Below are 20,813 nucleotides of genomic sequence, written 5' to 3'. Positions count from 1 at the left end.
CGGCCCAGTACATCACATGTAAAGCCCTCCTAACCATTGAGCACATCTACATGAAACACTGTCGGAGGAAAGCATCCATCAACAGAGATCACCACCACTCAGGTCATGCCCTTTCCTCACTGCTGCCATCAGGAAGAAGGGGCAGGAGCCTCAGGACCTGCACCACCAGGTTCAGCAACAGTTACTACCCCTCAGCCATTGGGCTCTTGAACAAAAAAGATAACTGCATTCATCTATTGAGATGTTCCCAAAACCAATGATCTCACTTTAAGGACTCCTTATCTGGTTATTTCATGTTCTCGTGATTTATTGCTGTTTATATTTGCATTTGCACAGTCTGTTATAGTTGCTGTTCTATAGACTTGCTGAGTGTAGCTGCAAGAAAATGAATCTCCGGGTTGTAAACACGAGGAAATCTGCAGATGCTGGAAATTTAAGCAAAACACATCAAAGTTGCTGGTGAACGCAGCAGGCCAGGCAGCATCTCTAGGAAGAGATACAGTCGACGTTTCGGGCCGAGACCCTTCGTCAGGACTAACTGAGGGGACTTCCGGTAGCGCTCATGGAGTGAAGTCGCGTTCTTGACTCGCTCCATTACCTCTGAGTTTTTCTTCTTATGATGAGCTATATTTTAGTTAACCATTAAGGCATCAACTTTTACAATACTTTGAAACAAATTGGGCTCTTCGATAATCGGATGTTTTTAAGGTCTGCTATGTCTAAGAATGGAAAAAACGGGAAGGACGGCAAACCTCCGGGTAGACCGAAAGGTACCGTTTCCCTCCGACTGAACCACCGGTGACTTTGAAAGCTATATCGGAGCTAATTCGTGAGGAAATTTCAACTAGTTTCCAGAAAATTGCCGATTCAATCGAGAAGATACAAATATCTATTACGGAACATCAGTCAGCTATATCTGATCTTCAAAAATCCATGCAACAAAGTGAGCTCAAGATGGAGAAAATCGAAGAAACAATTAATGTAATGAAGAAGAAACTCGACTTTCTGACCTTTAAAAACTTTGACTTAGAATCCAGAATGCGACGGCAGAATCTTCGAATGATTGGGGTGCGTGAAGCTGTTGAATCTGATAACCCTATGAAGTATTTTTCTCAACTTTTAAAAGATGCATTTCCTACTGTATTTCCTGACCAACCACCGTTATTGGATCGCGTTCACAGAGTTCCATCATACTCGCCTAAGTCAGATAAACCTCGACATGTCACTTTACGTTTTCATTACTTTCAAGACAAGGAGAAACTGTTTCGTTTCGTTCGATCTAAAGGTTACATTGATTTTCTGGATCTTAAGTTCCGATTCGTGGAGGATTTCAGTAAACCAATCCGGGATCAACGGGTTCGTTACAGATCTGTGATGTCGGAACTCTACAAGATGGATTTAAAACCAGCGCTGCTTTACCCTGCACGTCTAAGGATTCGTACGTAGGATGGAGCCCTCCGTTTTTTTGAATCTCCATCGGATGCCCAGAGTTATCTGGATCAATTCTCACCTTCAACATCTTAATCGTAATTTTTAACTATCTCCGTTGATCGGAGGTTGTGAATTTGTCAGTCTTAATTTTTTTTTGCCCTATATGGGCAGAAAAGTTTATTTTTGATTATTTAATATGGTTGCTAAACTTTCTTTTTAACTGCGTCATTTCTTTCTTTTTCCCAGGGGATTCTGGGTGTTATTTCCTCACTGTCATTTTACGTATTTCCTTTGTGGCCTTAAATTTTGTAGTTTTTAAATCTATTTTGTTTTGTAGGTTTTCATAACTAGTTTATGTTAATAATCTCATTTTTTTTGTTTTGTTTACTCATGGGTCTGGGGTTTGTTGCGGTTTTTTTTATATTTTCTGGCTTTTACTCTGTTATATTATGTGTTTGTTTTAATTGAGTTATCTTTTTTTTATTCTTTTACTGTTTTATAATTAGCTGATCTTTTTTATATTTACACTTTTTTTAGGGAGCGTATACCGGAAGTCATGGGGGTAGTTTTAGTGCTTGCTTCTTTTGGGCTGGTCTGCGTTAGATTTAGCCTTGGGGTCATGGGGTGGGGGGTGGTGGGAGGGGCTTCACGTTTTAGTTTCCTTCTTCTTGGGCTATGTACATTATTGAAGTATTGGTTGCGTTCTTCTTCCCGGTATCTCTTGTATGTTCTGTTCCCTTTCCGGGTTCGTGGGTCGAGCCTATCGTCAATCCTCCTTGTTGCAGGTTGACCTTAGGGTTCATGGAGTCTATTATTAATTTTGTCTCCTGGAATACTAATGGTCTTAATCATCCTATTAAAAGGAAAAAAGTTTTTAAAGTGTTCCGGAGACTTAAAGCACAAATTTTATTTTTACAAGAGACCCATGTGCGGAGGGGGGACAGACTACATTTTTTTAAATTCTGGAAGGGTCAACAGTTTCATTCGAACTCCAATACTAAGATTCGAGGCGTCTCTATTTTTATAGACTCCTCAGTTACTTTTATACAACATGATATTATTTCTGATCCGAATGATAGATTTCTATTGGTTAGTGGTCTACTATTTAATAAAAAAGTAGTTTTGGTCAATGTTTATGTTCCTAATATGGACTGTCCGGAATTTTATAAATCATTATTCAATCAGTTCCCGAATTTGAATGAGTTTTCATTGATCTGGGGCGGAGATCTTAATACCTGTTTGTCTCCAGCTTTGGACCGTTCGGCTCCTCTACGGACCTTACCTAATAAATCTGCAACTTTGATTAATTCATTCCTTTCTGATTCTGGGTTGACGGACATTTGGCGTTTTTTGCATCCTCAGGAAAAAGATTTTTCTTTTTTTTCACATGTTCACCATTCCTATTCAAGAATTGATTATTTCTTTATTGATTCTCGTCTTATTTCTTCAGTGATTAAATGTGATTATGACTCTATAACCATTTCGGATCATGCTCCACTTAAGCTTTCTATTAAAATTCTGGCCAATATACAAAATAATAGACAATGGCGTTTCAGTTCGCTGTTGCTTCAGGACTCGGACTTTGTTAGATAGCCTCTTTAACTCATATGTTTTGGTCTTGCCCTACTCTGGAAACATTTTTAATATTATCTCCAAGGTATTGAATATAGATATCTCTCCTCACCCTATTACTGCTATCTTTGGACTACCTAAAATTTCCAGTAATCTTTCTCCTTCAGCCCGTAGAATGATTGCATTTCTTACTTTAATGGCGAAAAGATGTATCTTACAACATTGGAAAGAGCTTAATGCTCCAACTACCTTTTTTTGGTTTTCTCAGACGATATTATGCTTGAATTTGGAGAAAATTAGAAGCAATCTTTATGATTCCTCATTTAAATTTGAATAGACCTGGAGATCTTTTATTCAATATTTTCATTTAATGTAATATATACCCTTCTTGTTTTTTTTTACTGTTTTTAATGGAGGTCGGGATTGACGACGTGATTTTAGGTTTTTTTAACTCTGTTTGGTTTCAAGTTAGCCCATTGCTTTGCTTTGCTTTTAGTTAGTTGCACGGTGGGTTTTTTTTGGGTTTTTTTCCCTTTTCTCTATTGATATATATATAAAAATTAGTATACTATTATGTTACCTTGGTACATTATGTTTAAATTACATTGTTTGTATCTTTTTTTTGTATTAACATCTTCTGTAATTTTATTATATTCTAACAGTGTATTAGTGCCTATATGGCTTACCTTTTTGTATACTTATTCAATAAAAAGATTTAAAAAGAAAAGAAAGGACTAACTGAAGGATGAGCTAGTAAGAGATTTGAAAGTGGGAGGGGGAGGGGGAGATCCAAAATGATAGGGGAAGACAGGAGGGGGAGGGATGGAGCCAAGAGCTGGACAGGTGATTGGCAAAAGGGATATGAGAGGATCATGGGACAGGAGCCCCAGGGAGAAGGAAAAGGGTGGGGGGAACCCAGAGGATGGGCAAGGGGTATAGTCAGAGGGACAGAAGGAGAAAAAGGAGAGAGAGAGAAAGAATGTGTGTATATAAATAAATAATGGATGGGGTACGAGGGGGAGGTGGGGCATTAGTGGAAGTTAGAAAAGTCAATGTTCATGCCATCAGGTTGGAGGCTACCCAGACGGAATATAAAGGTGTTGTTCCTCCAACCTGAGTGTGGCTTCATCTTTACAGTACAGGAGGCCGTGGATAGACATGTCAGAATGGGAATGGGATGTGGAATTAAAATTTGTGGCCACTTGGAACCTCCGGGTTGTATGTGGTGACATGTATGTACTCTGATAATAAAATTTAATTCAAACTTTACAGTCTAAGTACACAGGCTAAATCTGACACAGCAGGTGTCCAAATGAAGGGAGTGTTGTAAAACTAACTCCGGGAAAAAGTTGCCCGCATCACTTAAATAAGGCCTGTGCCCCATTATGATAAGTTGATCTCTGCCTGTACTAGGGCTCATTTCTCATCTGTTTTACGTTGCAAAACACCCAGCCATTGGACAACTGGCGTGTCTATCTTTACAGATCATCCAATTAGAAATTGAGCATATCTGGTCAAACACAAGAGATTCTGCAGATGCTGGAAATCCAAAGTAACACATGCAAAGTGCTGGAGCAACTCAGCAGGTCAGGCAGCATCTATGGAATAGAGTAAACAGTTGATGTTTCAGGCTGAGACCCTTCATCAGGACTGGAAAGGAAGGGGGAATGTGACAGGTCAAAATGGTGGAGGGAGGATTACGAGGTTGTTACAAGGTAATAGGTGAAGCCAGGTGGGTAGGAAAAGTAAAGGGCTGGAGACAAAAGAATCTGATGGCAGAGGAGAGTGGACTGTAGAAGAAAGGGGAGAAGGAGAGGACCTGGGGAGCAGTCATAGGAAGGCGCCTGAGCGATGCTCGACGCTCATAAAACAGTATGAAAATTAACTGTAAAACTAGGGAATAAAGACACTTATTTGAAACCCCTGAAAGCTCTGCCATAACACATCCTATGCCGGAATTACTTCTGGAGTGCAGTGGCCCCTCCATACAAATGCAGATCTCAGCACCGGACATCCCACCTCTCCCAGAAGTTCTGGTAGCCTCCTGCATATTGATAGCGACTCCCTGACGCCCGCAAATTACATACAATATCCCGGAAATCAATTTTTTTGAGAGCGAGTGAGCGAGACGAAGAGAGGGAGAGAGAGACACACAGACAGACAGAGAGAGCAAGTGACAGAGAGAGCATCCTGACTGGTCTGCTAAGTAGACCTATCAGTTTTGTCTGTGGACGGTTCATACAGTCTACCTCTCTCTCTCTTTCATTGTCCATCAACTCAGTTTAGTGTCCTGAAGCGCCATGGCAGAGTGTTCCAAAAAATGAAAATATAAAACGTACTTCACCCCAGATTACAGTAAAGTGTACCCCTGCCTAATAGGGGTAAAAAATAATGACAGTGTTGCTCACTGCACTGTTTGCAACAGTGACTTTTCTATTGCCCATGGTGGGTTAAATGACTGCAAAAGACATGTTGAGGTGAGTTTAACAGGTGTCATTTGTTCATTAGCATAGCTAATGTTATTTAAACTAGCGGCCTAGCTGCTAAGGAGCTACACTGTTGATGTCCGACGTGATGAGGCATAACTCCCTGTAGACTTGCTTAAAGTTGTAATAGAATAAAAAAAAACGACTCCATGATAAAATAATTGTAAAACTGATGTCCTGCAAAATTAACAAGTTCATTGACACAGACTGCTATGAGGTTGAGACTTCCTGCAAAATGCTCAAATCTGCCAAGCAAGCCACATCACAGTACAAGGAAAGTTTGCAAAAGAAATAGAAAAGTTATTTGTATTAGCATTTAGCTACTAGCATTGAGACTGCCAACAAAATACTCAACAAGGAATATGTGTATTTGTACGTGTATAAATTTCCCTCGGGATTAATAAAGTATATCTATCTATCTATGTGTGTGTGTGTGTGTGTGTGTGTGTGTGTGTGTGTGTGTGTGTAAATTGTTTCAATATGTGATCAAATTGTTATGTGCTTTCATAATCAAATATCCGGTATACATACACCCTTGGAGGTCGACGGGGAGGGGGAGGGGGAGGGGACGGGGGTGGTGGTGCTACCTCCCTGAAATGAGTTTTTGCAGGGTGGGATGTCTGGGAAACGAACATACTATAATTCATTGCAAAGCGCACAGCCCAGGGTTAATCATTCCATGGTGTCTCAGACTGGAACGAGTGGCGATAAAACGCCTTTGTTTCGACATCGATAAACTATCTGCGGGTCGATTCGCAGGCTGAAAAAGGCTGACGATCTGCACGCATCTTCGCGCAGGTTGCTGTTTCCCCGTTATCGGGCTAAGTTTCGATTCCGAGGTCTGACGTTGCAACTAACAGGGTGAGAAGCAGGAAACTGCGGTAAATCAATCAACGACTCGGGCGGCAGTGTTTTCGAAATGGTACAGAACATTTATCACGCAAATGTCTACAAATATATCCTGGAGAGCAATCAGACTGGCTGTATTACCCTCTGGTATGGGGGAGGGGGGGGGAACTACTGCTCAAGATGGAAGTAAGCTGCAGAGAGTTGTAAACTTTGTCAGCTCAAAAAGGTGGTGTCTATCATTAAGGAACCCCATCGCCCAGATGCCCTTTTCTCATTACTACCATTAGGGAGAAGGTACAGGAGCCTGAAGGCACATACTCAATGATTCAGGAACAGCTTCTTTCCCTCTGCCATCTGATCCCTGAATGGACATTCAACCCAGAAACACTCACTACCTTTCAAATTTCCATTTTTTGCCATTATTTATTGAACTATTTTATATATATATATATATGTGTGTGTGTGTGTGTGTGTGTGTGTGTGTGTGTGTGTGTGTGTGCGTGTTTACCGTAACTCTCAGTATTTTTCTCTATTATTATGTATTGCATTATACTGCTGCCGCAAAGTTAACAAACTTCACGACTTATGCTGGTGATATTAAACCTGATTCTGATTCTGACCTTTAAGAAAGTAGGAAGTGGACAAATGGAATATTGGACTCTGTGAGGCCAAGGTTACAGCAGCTGTCAAGCAAGATGCAGGAAGGATGTACCGAAACCATGTTTCTTAATGATATAAGCACAGGAAGTATTTTTAGCAATTTAAGTGCTACACTTATACTATCAAGTGAATTAACAAAATGAGTGAAGACTTAAGACTTTGGGAAATAGATATCTAGGTAGGGAATCTTAAGCTCATCTACTTTGTCTTAAATAATGAAAATCTAGAAAGAGGATGATTCAAAGAGGAAGAAATCATTAAAGTATCCTGAACAGGTACAGAAAAGGGCCAAAGGACAGCCGGCCTTTATATCAAGTTCTCAAACAGACAGAGGATGTGCTATACCAATATAAAACCTTGGCTCAGCCACAGAACGAGCAGATCAGGACCGCACGTCACAAAAGGGAGATCATAGCCTGGAGAGAGGGCCGAAGAAATTTAGCAGAATAATAGCAAAAATTGTGGTTTAAATTATGAAGTGAGATGATACAATCTGGGATGAATTTCCAGGAATTTAACAGAGGACATTTGCTATTGCTTGCATGGTGGGGGTGGGATTGGGGAGAGGGGTCGGTGCTTCTGCTGGCGCAGTTGGGGGGGTGGGAATGGTAGAGGGTCTGATTCTTCGGGGGTTCCTGTTTTGTGGATGCCTCTGTGAAGAGTAAGAATTTCAGGTTGTATACTGTATATACAGCGCGTGGCCAAGTGGTTAAGGCATTCGACTGGTGACCTGAAGGTTGTCAGTTCGAGCCCCAGCCGAGGCAGCATGTTGCGTCCTTGAGCAAGGCACCTAGCCACACATTGCTCTGCAACGACACCGGTGCCAAGCTGTATCGGCCTTAGTGCCCTTCCCTCGGACAACATTGGTGGTGTGGAGAGAGGAGACTTGCAGCATGGGCAACTGCCGGTCTTCCATACAACCTTGCCTAGGCCTGCGCCCTGGAAACCTTCCAAGGTGCAAATCCACGGTCTCACGAGACTAACGGATGCCAATTTATTTATACTGTATATGCTCTGTGATATCAAATGGAACAATTTGAACCATTTAAAGGTGATTTGAACATGGCACATAGAACATAATACAGCAATGGAAAGAGGCCTGCGGCCCACAATGATGCCAAATTAAACTGCACATCTGTCAGCAAATGGTGTATATCTCTCCATTTGCTAACAAGAGAAGATCTGCGGATGCTGGAAATCTAAAGCAACCCACACAAAATGCTGGAGGAACTCAGCAGACCAGGCAACATCTATGGAAAAAAGCAAACTGTCAAAGTTTTGGGCCAAGACCTTTCATCAGGGCTGATGGTCTGAGTCCTGATGAGGGGTCTCGGCCCAAGACGTCAACTGTTTCATTTCTTTTAATCAAGTTAGGAAGGGAGTTGAGAAGAAGGACTGCAAAGGTAGTAATCTCAGGATTACTGCCTGTGCTACGCGACAGTGAGAGTAGGAATGGAATGAGGTGGAGGATGAATGTGTGGCTAAGGGATTGGAGCAGGGGGCAGGGATTCAAGTTTCTGGATCATTGGGACCTCTTTTGGCGCAGGTGTGACCTGTACAAAAAGGACGGGTTGCACTTGAATCCTAGGGGGACCAATATCCTGGCGGGGAGATTTGCGAAGGCTACTGGGGAGACTTTAAACTAGAATGGTTGGGGGGTGGGAATCAAAATTGAAGAGACTAGGAGAGAAGAGGTTAGTTCACAAATAGAGAAAGCTAGTAGACAGTGTGTGAGGGAAGATAGGCAGTGGACAGAGAACAGGAGTGTTCAGACTGGAGATGTTGGGGAGAAGGAAGAAAAAGATAACAAAGTTGTTTGCACCATTAGGGATAAACAGAGAGTAAGAGGTGGAGAGTTTCTTAAATGCATCTATTTTAATGCTAGGAGCATTGTAAGAAAGGTGGATGAGCTTAGAGCATGGACTGATACCTGGAAATATGATGTTGTAGCTGTTACTGAAGCATGGTTGCAGGAGGGGTGTGATTGGCAACTAAATATTCGTGGATTTCGTTGCTTCAGGTGTGATAGAATTGGAGGGGCAGAGGGGGAGGTGTTGCACTGCTTGTCAGAGAAAATATTACAGGGGCGCTTTGGTAGGATAGATTAGAGGACTCGTCTAGGGAGGCTATTTGGGTGGAATTGAGGAATGGAAAAGGTGTAGTAACGCTTATAGGGGTGTGTTATAGACCACCTAATGGGGAGCGAGCATTGGAGGAGCAAATTTGTAGGGAGATAGCAGATATTTGTAGTAAGCACAAGGTTGTAATTGTGGGAGATTTTAATTTTCCACACATAGACTGGGAAACCCATTCTGTAAAAGGGTTGGATGGTTTGGAGTTTGTAAAATGTGTGCAAGACAGTTTTTTGCAGCAATACATAGAGGTACCAACTAGAGAAGGGGTCAATGACAGAGATATATGTTGGGGAGCACTTCGGGTCCAGTGATCACAATGTCATTAGTTTCAATATAATTATGGCGAAGAATAGGACTGGACCCAGGGTTGAAATTTTTGATTGGAGAAAGGCTAACTTTGAGGAGATGCGAAAGGATTTAGAAGGAGTGGATTGGGACAATTTGTTTTGTGGGAAGGATGTAATAGAGAAATAGAGGTCATTTAAAGGTGAAAATCTGAGGGTACAGAATCTTTATATTCCTGTTAGGTTGAAAGGAAAAATTAAAAGTTTGAGAGAGCTATGGTTTTCAAGGGATATTGGAAACTTGGTTTGGAAAAAGAGAGAGATCTACAATAAATATAGACAGCTTAGAGTAAATGAGGTGCTCGAAGAATATAAAGAATGTAAAAAGAATCTTAAGAAAGAAATTAGAAAAGCTAAAAGAAGATATGAGGTTGCTTTGGCAAGTAAGGTGAATATAAATCCAAAGGGTTTCTAGAGTTATATTAACAACAAAAGGATAGTGAGGGATAAAATTGGTCCCTTAGAGATTCAGAGTGGACAGCAATGTGTTGAGCCAAAAGAGATGGGGGATATTTTGAACAATTTCTTTTCTTCGGTATTCACTAAGGAGAAGGATATTGAATTGTGCAAGGTAAGGGAAACAAGTAGGGTAGTTATGGAAACTATGATGATTAAAGAGGAGGAAGTACTGGGGCTTTTAAGGAATATAAAAGTGGATAAGTCTCCGGGTCCAGACAGGATATTCCCTAGGACCTTGAGGGAAGTTAGTGTGGAAATAGCAGGGGCTCTGACAGAAATATTTCAAATATCATTAGAAACGGGGATGGTGCCAGAGGATTGGCATATTGCTCATCTTGTTCCATTGTTTAAAAAGAGTTCTAAGAGTAAACCTAGCAATTATCAGCCTGTGAGTTTGATGTCAGTGGTGGGTAAATTGATGGAAAGTATTCTTAGAAGTGGTACATATAATTATCTGGATAGACAGGGTCTGATTAGGAACAGTCAATATGGATTTGTGTGTGGAAAGTAATGTCTGACAAATCTTATTGAATTTTTCAAGTGGTTACTAGGAAAGTTGACGAGGGTAAAGCGGTGGATGTTATCTATATGGACTTCAGTAAGGCCTTTGACAAGATTCCACACGGAAGGTTAGTTAGGAAGGTTCAATCGTTAGGTATTAATATTGAAGTAGTAAAATGGATTCAGCAGTGGCTGGATGTGAGACGCCAGACAGTAAGTAATGGATAACTGCTTGTCAGATTGGAAGCCGGTGACTAGTGGTGTGCCTCAGGGATCTGTACTGGGTCCAATGTTGTTTGTCATATATATTAATGATCTGGATGATGGGGTGGTAAATTGGATGAGTAATTATGCAGATGATACTAAGATAGGTGGAGTTGTGGGTAATGAAGTAGGCTTTCAAAGCCTTCAGAGAGATTTAGGCCAATTAGAAGAGTGGGCTGAAAGATGGCAGATGGAGTTTAATGCTGATAAATGTGAGGTGCTACATTTTGGTAGGACTAATCAAAATGTGACATACATGGTAAATGGTAGGGCATTGGAGAATGTAGTAGAACAGAGGGATCTAGGAAAAACGGTGCATTGTTTCCTGAAGGTGGAATCTCATGTGGATAGGGTGGTGAAGAAAGCTTTTGGTATGCTGGCCTTTATAAATCAGAGCATTGAGTATAGGAGTTGGGATGTAATGTTGAAATTGTACAAGGCATTGGTAAGGCCAAATTTGGAGTATTGTGTTTAGTTCTGATCACCAAATTATAGGAAAGATATCAACAAAATTCAGAGAGTACAGAGAAGATTTTCTAGAATATTACTTGGGTTTCATCTCCTAAGTTACAGAGAAAGGTTGAACAAGTTGGGTCTTTATTCTTTGGAGCGTAGAAAGTTGAGGGGGGACTTGATAGAAGTATTTAAAATTATGAGGGGGATAGATAGAGCTGACGTGGATGGGCTTTTTCCATTGAGTGTGGGGGAGATTCAAACAAGAGGACATGAGTTGAGAGTTAAAGGGCAAAAGTTTAGGGGTAACATGAGGGGGAACTTCTTTACTCAGAGAGTCATAGCTGTGTGGAATGAGCTTCCGGCAGAAGTGGTTGAGGCAGGTTCGATGCTGTCATTTAAAGTTAAATTGGATAGATATATGGACAGGAAAGGAATGGAGGGTTATGGGCTGAGTGCAGGTCAGTGGGACTAGGTGAGGGTAAGAGTTCGGCATGGACTAGAAGGGTCGAGATGGCCTGTTTCCGTGCTGTAATTGTTATATGGTTATATGGTTAAGTGATTTCTGTTGTGTATTTAATATTTCAATAATATTTCAGTAATTTTGTATACACTTTGGTTGATTATTACAAAAAAAATTCTTGCATCGATAAAGCAGTGGCTGATTGACAGGAGGCAAAGAATAAAGGAAGTCTTTTCTGATTGGCTGCCAGTGACTGGTGGTATTCAAACTAAAGGGTCTATGTTGGGACTAATTTTTTTTTACGTTATATGTCAGTAATTTGGATGATGAAATTAACGGCTTTATTGCAAAGTTTTGAGGAAGTAGAGAGGCTATAGAAGGACTTAGACAAGTTAGGAGAATGGGTGAAGAAGTGGCAGATGGAATACAGTGTCAGGATATCTATGGCATGCATTTCGGTAGAAGAAATGAAAGGGTTGACTATTTTCAAAACGGAGAGAAAATACAAAAAACTGAGATGCAAAAGGACTTCAGAGTCCTTGTGCAGAATTCCCTAAAGGTTAATTTGCAGGTTGAGACTGTGGTGATGGAAGCAAATGCAATGTTAGCATTCATTTCAAGAGGACTGGAATATAAAAGCAAATAATGATGAGACTTTATAAAGCACTGATGAGGCCTCACTTGGAGTTTTGTGAGCAGCTCTGGACTCCTTGTGTTAAAAAGGATGTGCTGAAACTGGAGAGGGTTCAAAGGAGGTTAACGAAAATGATTCCAGAATTCAATGGCTTGTAATATGAAGAGTATTTGATGGCTCTGGGCCTGTACTCACGAGAATTCAGAAGAATGAGGGGTGACCTCATTGAAACCTATTGAATGGTGAAAGGCTTTGATTGACTGGAGAGGATGTTTCTTGTGGTTACGCAGCCTCAGTAAGGAGGGGCGTCCTTTTAGAATGGAGATGAGGAGGGAATTCATTACCACAGATAGCTGTAGAGGACAAGTCTTTATGAATATTTCAGGCAGAGGTGAATAGACTCTTGACTGGTCAGGGTATGAATGGATACAGGGAGAAGGCAGAAGATTGGGGCAGAGAGGAAAATTGAACCAGCCATGATGAAATGGCGGAGCTGATTCGATGAACCAAATGGGCTAATTATGGGCTAATTATGCTCCTATGTCTTATGGTCTTATTATTAGGCATTCTTGTTTGTTTAAATAATACGTGAATTGCATATGTCTTCACACTGTTAGCCATGGCGGGTTTAAAACGTTGAATTTGAAGGGGGTCAAGGACAGTGGAAAAAGACAGATCAACTGTCTTTGTTCCTGCCACGTGCTTGGAGATGGAGGCTACCATTTTGTGGAACTGTTTTACATCCTCGATTTTGTTGCTCTGCTCTCTGTGTTTTAAAGTAATCACGATGATGCTGGGTCGGAGATCGTTTTTAAAAATAAGAAGTTGTTTGTGTGGTGTTCTTTGATATAACATAACATGCAGGTTTGTGAATGTTAGGGTAGTGCCTGCCTGGAGTGATTTGAGCTGGTTGCTGAAGATAACAAAGAGCCAGCTTGCTGGGAAGAGGGCATTAAATGGATGCTGACCTGGAGCAGAGCCAATAATAACGTGTTAAAGATTAATCAGATGACCTACAGCCAATGATACTGAAATGCAATATTTGAATTGGTAAGGATGAATAAACTTCGAGCGTGCTATTCAGCAATAACTCTCTCAAGAGACCCACCATTGCAAGGAAAAAACCCCTTGCCAGAGGCTGGGCGAAGAAAGAATCGATCATCTGGCCAATGGAGATCCCCCATTTCAGTGTTACAAATTGGAAAAGTGGCCTGCGTGAGTATTGGTACCAAGGAAGCAGTAGACTTTATGTTCTAAACTGTTGGTCTGGGATCAACATAGTTACATTGTTGTTTGTACAGAGACAATAAAGTGCAAGATTCGATTATTTATGAGTTGCGTAGTGTATTTCCTAACCTAGTTCCATTGACGAACAGTCAACAACACTACCCTGTGGTACGTGCATGCGTCGTTTAAAGGTAAACACAAAGTTAGACCCGCATTCCCAGATTCCCGTGTCTTCCTTTAAATTAGTTTTATGTTTTGAAGTTGCAGGACATAACAATTCCATTTAGTATTCTCATGGAGAAGTCCACTAGGACAAGTCTCCATAGATAATTAAATAGTTTGAAAATTAATAGAATTGATCCTTGCCTGGTTTGTGTGTGTGTGTGTGTGTGTGTGTGTATGTATGTCAGAACAATTGCTTAAAAGGCTAAAGCAGTCCAGAGTTTGAAATGTCATGTGGCAGGGGTGAGTATATATGAACTTGTTGAGACCATGAGCAGTGTGAGGAGATATCCAGTCAATTTCAACATACAAGAGAAGTTTGGATAGGCACATGGAAGGGAGGGGTATGGAGCACTATGTTCCCAGTGCAGGTTGATGGGATTAGGTGGTTTAAATAGTTCAGCCTGGACTCAATGGGTCAAAGGACCTGATTATGTGTTGTCTTTTCTATGACTCTCTACTATAAATTGAGGTATAAATTGTCATCCAGTTTGATGAATCGCCCTTTATGTTGGGAGATGGTCATACCAGCAGACCTGGATGAACAGGTGGAATCATGCTGTAAAGAAAATAAATAAATACATGATATATGCATCTCATCGACATAAGCATTATTTTATTCCTAATATTATTCCTGAATATTGCCAGATGTCAGCATTTAGTTGTAGCGAGCCTTATTCAGGCTAGTTGCAGTGGGTCCAAACGTCTTCACTGGCTAGGATGCACAAAACAAGAGAAGAAATCATAAGTTTCAATCTTCTACTTTGGAGATGAGACACGACAAGAGAATGAGTGGCCCTGTGCCGATATTCACATAAGCTCATAGAGTGTCATGGTCAGTGGGGTGACTGTTGACATATGCACTGGAAGCATTGGCTGGAACAAGGCACGACAGACTGTCAAGGCGCCATTCACCAGACTGTTCGACAGATGCTGCCAATTTGGGGTTCAGCTCTCCACACTCTTAATATTGCACGGTGGAAGATGCATTAAACAGAAGGAAGGAGCTCACTTTTGTGCTGGTTAGAAGGATCACCAAGTCAACACTGGGTAAACACTGCTAGATTTCAGTAGACAAGACCTTGGGAGGACAACACAAACAAACACTAGAACCAGAAGGCCTGGTGGCAGACTGTATCCTCTTGGCCTCAATTCTCCATTCCTCACAGTCTCAGATATTGTCCTTGATCATGTGTATTCCCAAACACTAAAAAAATTGTTCAGGTCAAAGAACATGTTGCAATGCATACAAAACTGCTTATCACTCATGTGCCTTCTTCTCTAGGCTTTTGTTTAGCTCAATTAGAACAAAGAACATAGAAATCTACAGCACATTACAGGCCCTTTGGCCCACAATGTCATGCCAACCATGTAACCTACTCTAGAAACTACCTAGAATTTCCTTACTGTATAGCCCCCTATTTCTCTAAGCTCCATGTACCTATCTAAGAGTCTCTTAAAAAACCCTATTGCATCAACCTCTATCACCTTCGCTGGCAGTGCATTCCACGCTCCCACCACTCTGTGTGGAAAAACTGGCCTCTGACATCACACTTGTACCTATTTTCAAGCACCTTACAACTATACTCCCTCGTGTTAGCCATTCCAGCCCAGGAAAAAAAGCCTCTGGCTATCAACATGATCAATGCCTCTATCATCTTATACACCTCCATCAGGTCACCTCTCATCTTGCGTCACTCCAAGAAGAAAAGCCAAAGTTCAGTCAACCTATTCTCATAGGGCATGCTCTGCAATCTAAGCAACATCTTTGTAAATCTCCTCTGCCCTCTCTCTATAGTTTCCACATCCTTCCTGTGGTGAGGTGACCAGAACTGAGCAAAGTCCTCCAAATGGGATCTAACTAAAGTCTTATATAGCTGTAACATTACCTCACGGCTCTTGAACTCAATCCCACGGTTAGTGAATGCCAACAGAACATACACCTTCTTAACAAGACTGTCAACCTGCACCGCAGCTTTGAGTGTCCTATGGACATGGACCCCAAGATCTCGCCGATCCTCCACACTGTCAAGAGTCCTACCATTGATATTGTATACTGTCTTCAAATTTGACCTACCAAAATGAACCACTTCACATTTATCTGGGTTGAACTCCATCTGTCACTTCAAGCCCACTTCTGCATTCTATCAATGTCATGCTGTAACCATTGACAACACTCCGGACTATCCACTACACCACCGACTTTCGGTTCCAACCAGTGTTCAAAACTGCAGCATGGAAGATCAAGGTTGTGACTTTCAGCACTATGGACAGAAAATGAACCTGAAGGACAACACAAAGGCCTGTGACAGACTGCACCTTCTCCCATGGCCAGGGCAATCTGGGATATCTGTCAACAGCCAGGCATTGGTGCGGTGGAAGAAGTAGGCAAGTAAATGTCTTTCTACATTCATCATTTCCCTAAACCAGTTACCTGGACATTCCATGCCCTGACACTAGAGACACAAGGCATTCTTAGGCACTTCCTGGCTTCATTTTCCATCACGTCCCAGCCATCTGATGAAGCCACATTTCCAGTTGGATTAGCAGGGTCAAGAATTATTGGTCTGAAAAATAAAACCATTCCAACAAGGACCTCGTAAGTTCAACAGCTCAACATCCATCTCATTGAAAGTTTCATGGAGTTGCTGTATACGCCATTTGTTTTCAAAGAAAGCATACACCAAGGAGTACTGGTGGAAAATTTAATACTTTTTGACCAAGCCCCTCAAGTTCAGTTCATGACTAAAGTACCTGCCCACCCCTGGAAACCACAGAACAAGATGCTATTGACTGGCTGGCAAGACCAGGGTTTGCTGCCCATCGTGGTGTGAAGGGGATTGATCAAAACTACTAAGTTTGACCTAATATTGTTCTCCACCCATCAGGAAACCAGTAGGCTTCTCAGTTGTCCGACTGTCTTTCAGGTTTAACCTAGACCCCAATGGAGGCAACAACACTGAAGTACAGCAAATGGCGCCTTCAATTCCAAGCTCCTTTCCCTCATGTCACTGGCTGTACTGGAAGTGAGTTTTATCCACCATTTGTAAAATCCTGTACGTGAGGACACCAAGGACCAGGGTTTTTTGATGGTGTGATTTACGATGGGTTTCAATACTTCAGAAACCAATTCCTGTGTTGGAAATCTGTGCAGCTATCTGCATCTCTGCAGATATTAATCAGTATTCTTCTATATGTCTTGTGAAGAGGAAATGCAATTTGAGCTGTAATAAAATCTGGGGGATAAATGACAAACTCATTGATATGAAGAAGTAACTTTAGAGTGAATAACATATGAAGAATTCCATGAAGTGGAGGTAAGGTTGTTTTTGTAAGTTTTTTGTGCAAGGAAAGGGGGATTTGGAGGCTGATGTTCTTGGTGTGTTTTGTGTGGGGAGAGGGGGATTTGGGGACTGATGTTCTTGTTCCATTTCGTGTGGAGGGAGGGGGGCTTTGGTGATTGAGGATCGTGTAGCCTTTCTTTTTTGCGCAGGGGGTTGGGTTTGCTGTTTCTCTCTGAACTGACTTCTATGGTTTTTCCTTCTTTCATGGCTATCTGGAAAAGAAAAATCTTAGAATTGCATGCTGCATACGTCCTTTAAAAAAATGAACCTTTGAACCTTGCAACACACACAAACTGCTGGAGGAATTCAGCAGGCCAGGCTACGGAAAAGAGTACAGTCGAACTGTTGGGCCGAGACACTTCAGCAGGACTAGAGAAAGAACGATGAGGAGTAGAGTTAAAAGTTGGGGGAGGGGAGGGAGAAACACAAGGTGAAAGGTGAAACCAGGAGGGGGAAGGGTGAAGTTGATTGGAGATGGGAAGTTGATTGGTGAAAGAGAAATGGGGCTGCAGAGGGGGGAATCTAATAGGAGAGGACAGCAGGCCATGGAAGAAAGAAAAGAGGGGAGGAGCACCAGAGGGAGGTGATGGGCAGACAAGGAGAAAGGGTGAGAGAGGGGAAAGGGGATGGGGAATGGTGAAGGATGGAGGGCCGTTACCTTAAGTTTTAGAATTTGATGTTCATTCCATCAGGTTGAAGACTACCCAGACAGAATATAAGGTGTTGTTCCTCCAACCTGAGTGTGGCCTCATTGCAACAGTAAAGGAGGTTATGGATAGACATATCGGATTGGGAATGTGAAGTGGAATTAAAATGGGTGGGTACCAGGAGATCCTGCTTTTTCTGGCGGAAGGGGTTTAGCTGTTCGGCAAAGCGATCTCCCAATCTTGAACCTTTTTAGGTGACTGAAAGGATTACCACTGGTGGAAAAGGAACGGAAGGGGGACTGGCTCACTGGCTAGGAGAGGTTGTAGATGCAGGGTGTGGTGAGGTGATGGATGGTAGGTTGTGGTGTTGGTGAGAAGTGAAAATGAAGGTGACGGTTTGGAATTTAATCACTTCAACAAGGTGAGACAATGCCGGCTGCTTTAGAATTGAGGAACATTTGAAGTGCATTGAAGCATTTTTTATTATGATAAGATTATTTTTTTCTCTCTGTTAGAACTGTCTGTACAGGAATTTGAAAGGGAACATTAACTAAAATAAAAATGTAGCTTTAATAGTCAGTGTGAATTGTGGTCATGCATCTTACCTCCTCTCACGGAGTTTATTGTTTAAAAATTCTGCCAAGGATCCGTTAGTGACATCGTAGTAGTCGGTCCAGTAGATGCAGAGTTCCCGATATCTGCAGATCAATTCCAGCACCGTGCGGAACCCTTCAGCCGTGTCAAAACTCTCCTTGCGATTACCTTGTTCCCAGGCATGGATAGTCAATAACTCTAGGGCATATTTTGGTGGCAGTCGTACTCCAGCTCTCAACTCTGACTTCCGTGGCTTCACATACTAGAGAAAGTTATTGACAAAGATAAATAAATAAATGATGTAAAATATACTCCCTCTGATCCTGTATTTTTGTCTCTACATTTTAATCCTTTGTTATTTGTCTTGAGGAAGATACATGCTTTGGGCACACCCAGATCAATGATGACATGAAAATATCCATTGAACAATCCTTGTGTAGCCCTTAATCCAATATTTCCATCACTCAAACTGCTACATCTAAAATTAATTTTCCTCATAAATATATCCTGAGGCTCAGGCTGCCATCTACAGATCTTTGAGGACCTAACTTAGTCCCAACATATTGATGTAGCTATAAAGAAGGCAAGACAGCGGCTAAATTTCATTAGGAGTTTGTCACCTTCTACAGATGCACTGTGGAGAGCATTCCGACTGGCTGCATCACCATCTGATATGGGTGTGGGGCTACTACACAGGATCAAAGTAAGAGGCAGAGAGTTATAAAATTAGTTAGCGCCATCATGGTCACTTGCTTCCGTAGTATCCAAGACATCTTCAAGGAGCAGTGCCTCAGAAAGGTGACGTCCATCATTAAGGACCCCCACCGCGCAGAACATGTCCTCTTCTCATTGTTACCATCAGGCAGGAGGTACAGAATCCTGAAGGCACACTCTCAGTGATTCAGGAACAGTATCTTCCCCTCTACTGTCCAATTTCTAAATGGACATTGAACCCAGGAACACTACCTCACTAACAAGAGAAAATCTACTGATGCTGGAAATCCAAGCAAATGCTGGAGGGACTCAGCAGGTAAGGCAGCATCTATGGAAAAGTGTATGGTTGATGTTTCTGGCCCAGACCCTTCACCAGGACTAGGGAAAAAAAAGATGAGGAGTCAGAGTTAGAAGCTGGGGGTAGGGGAGGAAAAAACACAAGATGATAGGAGGGGAAGAGGGGTGAAGTAGGGCTGAGAAATTGATTAGTGAAAGAGATACAGAGCAGGAGAAGGGGGAATCTAATGGAAGAAAGAAAAGGGAGGGGGTAGCACCAGACGGAGGTGATGGGAAAGCAAGGAGATAAGGTGAGAGAGGGACTGGGGAATGGTGAAGGAGGAGGGGGGCATTACCTCACTACTTTTCTTTCTGATTTTTGACTTGGCCTCCACAGGAGAGCCTCTGAAGAAAGTGGAAGCTGGATATTAAACAAGCTGTCTGTTTATATTGGTATTACAAAGATTCAGAATGATGCTGTTCTCCAGTAACTTACCAGTATGTACCAATACTTCAGCAGGCGGATCAAATCTTTGACTTTTGAAGTATACTTCTTCACAAATGCTCTCTGAAGTTCAGTAAAGCAGGGAGAAAATTCACCATCTGTGCTCCTGTTTTTGCTTAGAAATCTGATCAATTCACAATGTGCTTCATTTGCGTTGTACTGTCCCTCTGTAAGGAGTAAAATGGTTAACGAGCAACATTTCTGATGACAATCACAGTGCAGTTAATATATCTGAAACCAGGCAGGCGATGCATAGTGCTGCACTGTATTGTTGCCATCCAGTTTAGTAAATCTCATGATTTATAATCCAAAGGTTCTCAAATTTTTTTAGCTAGCTTGCATAGCGTTCCTCAAGGGACAAGGAGGTAACTCAGCCCAAGCTGCTAACTATTGTCATTTAACATATGGCACACAGTTCTGGTCACCCCGCTATAGGAAGGACGTTGAGGCTTCGGAGAGGATGCAAAAGAGGTTTACCAGGATGCTGCCCGGTTTGGAGGATGTGCTCTCACGAGAGTTTGGAAAAACTTGGGTTGTTTTCTCTGGAGTGTCGGAGGCTGAGGAGAGATCTGATGGAGGTTTACAAGATTATGAGAGCATAGATAGAGTAGACAGGGGGTATCTGTTTCCCAGGGTTGAAATGTCTATCATAGTAGATGGCATGCATCGGAGGTGAGAGGATTTATTCGGGAATTTCCCACAGTGGCAGGGGCAGGATTCTCGCAGGTCGGCAATGCATGTTCAAAGTACAGAAGGGACAAGCGGGGGCAACCATTGTCAGGGCAGCAATTGTCGGGGCAGCCATTGTAGGGATTAGGCTAGTGGTGAAAGTAGGAGTGTCAGGCTTTGGCTCAAAGGAGACTTCGGATTGAAAGAGGAATTGGCTCTGGGTGAGTTTCTGTTCAGGTTCCTTTTTCTCCTCTTGCTGTACCTAGTGTAGTAAATGGTTGTTGTGTGTTCTTCATGCTGATTGGATGTTGAGTCCTGGGAGACCCAGAGTCTCCCAGGGTTCTACACCTACATGCAGTGCATC

General features: G+C 42.0%; 1 protein-coding gene across 1 annotated transcript in view; it reads right to left on the bottom strand.

The window, feature by feature from the left end:
* LOC140190729 (2'-5'-oligoadenylate synthase 3-like) overlaps positions 1-20,813 on the bottom strand; it is a 130,674-nt gene that overhangs the window by 62,421 nt on the left and 47,440 nt on the right. The window contains 3 exon segments of the mRNA XM_072247545.1: positions 16,135-16,267; positions 18,297-18,547; positions 19,772-19,947. Of these exon segments, the coding sequence (XP_072103646.1) occupies positions 16,135-16,267; positions 18,297-18,547; positions 19,772-19,947 (560 nt within the window).

The sequence above is a fragment of the Mobula birostris genome, chromosome 31 (genome assembly GCF_030028105.1).
Source record: "Mobula birostris isolate sMobBir1 chromosome 31, sMobBir1.hap1, whole genome shotgun sequence".
Classification (NCBI taxonomy): domain Eukaryota; kingdom Metazoa; phylum Chordata; class Chondrichthyes; order Myliobatiformes; family Myliobatidae; genus Mobula; species Mobula birostris.
This window is presented reverse-complemented; position numbering and strand designations above follow the sequence as displayed.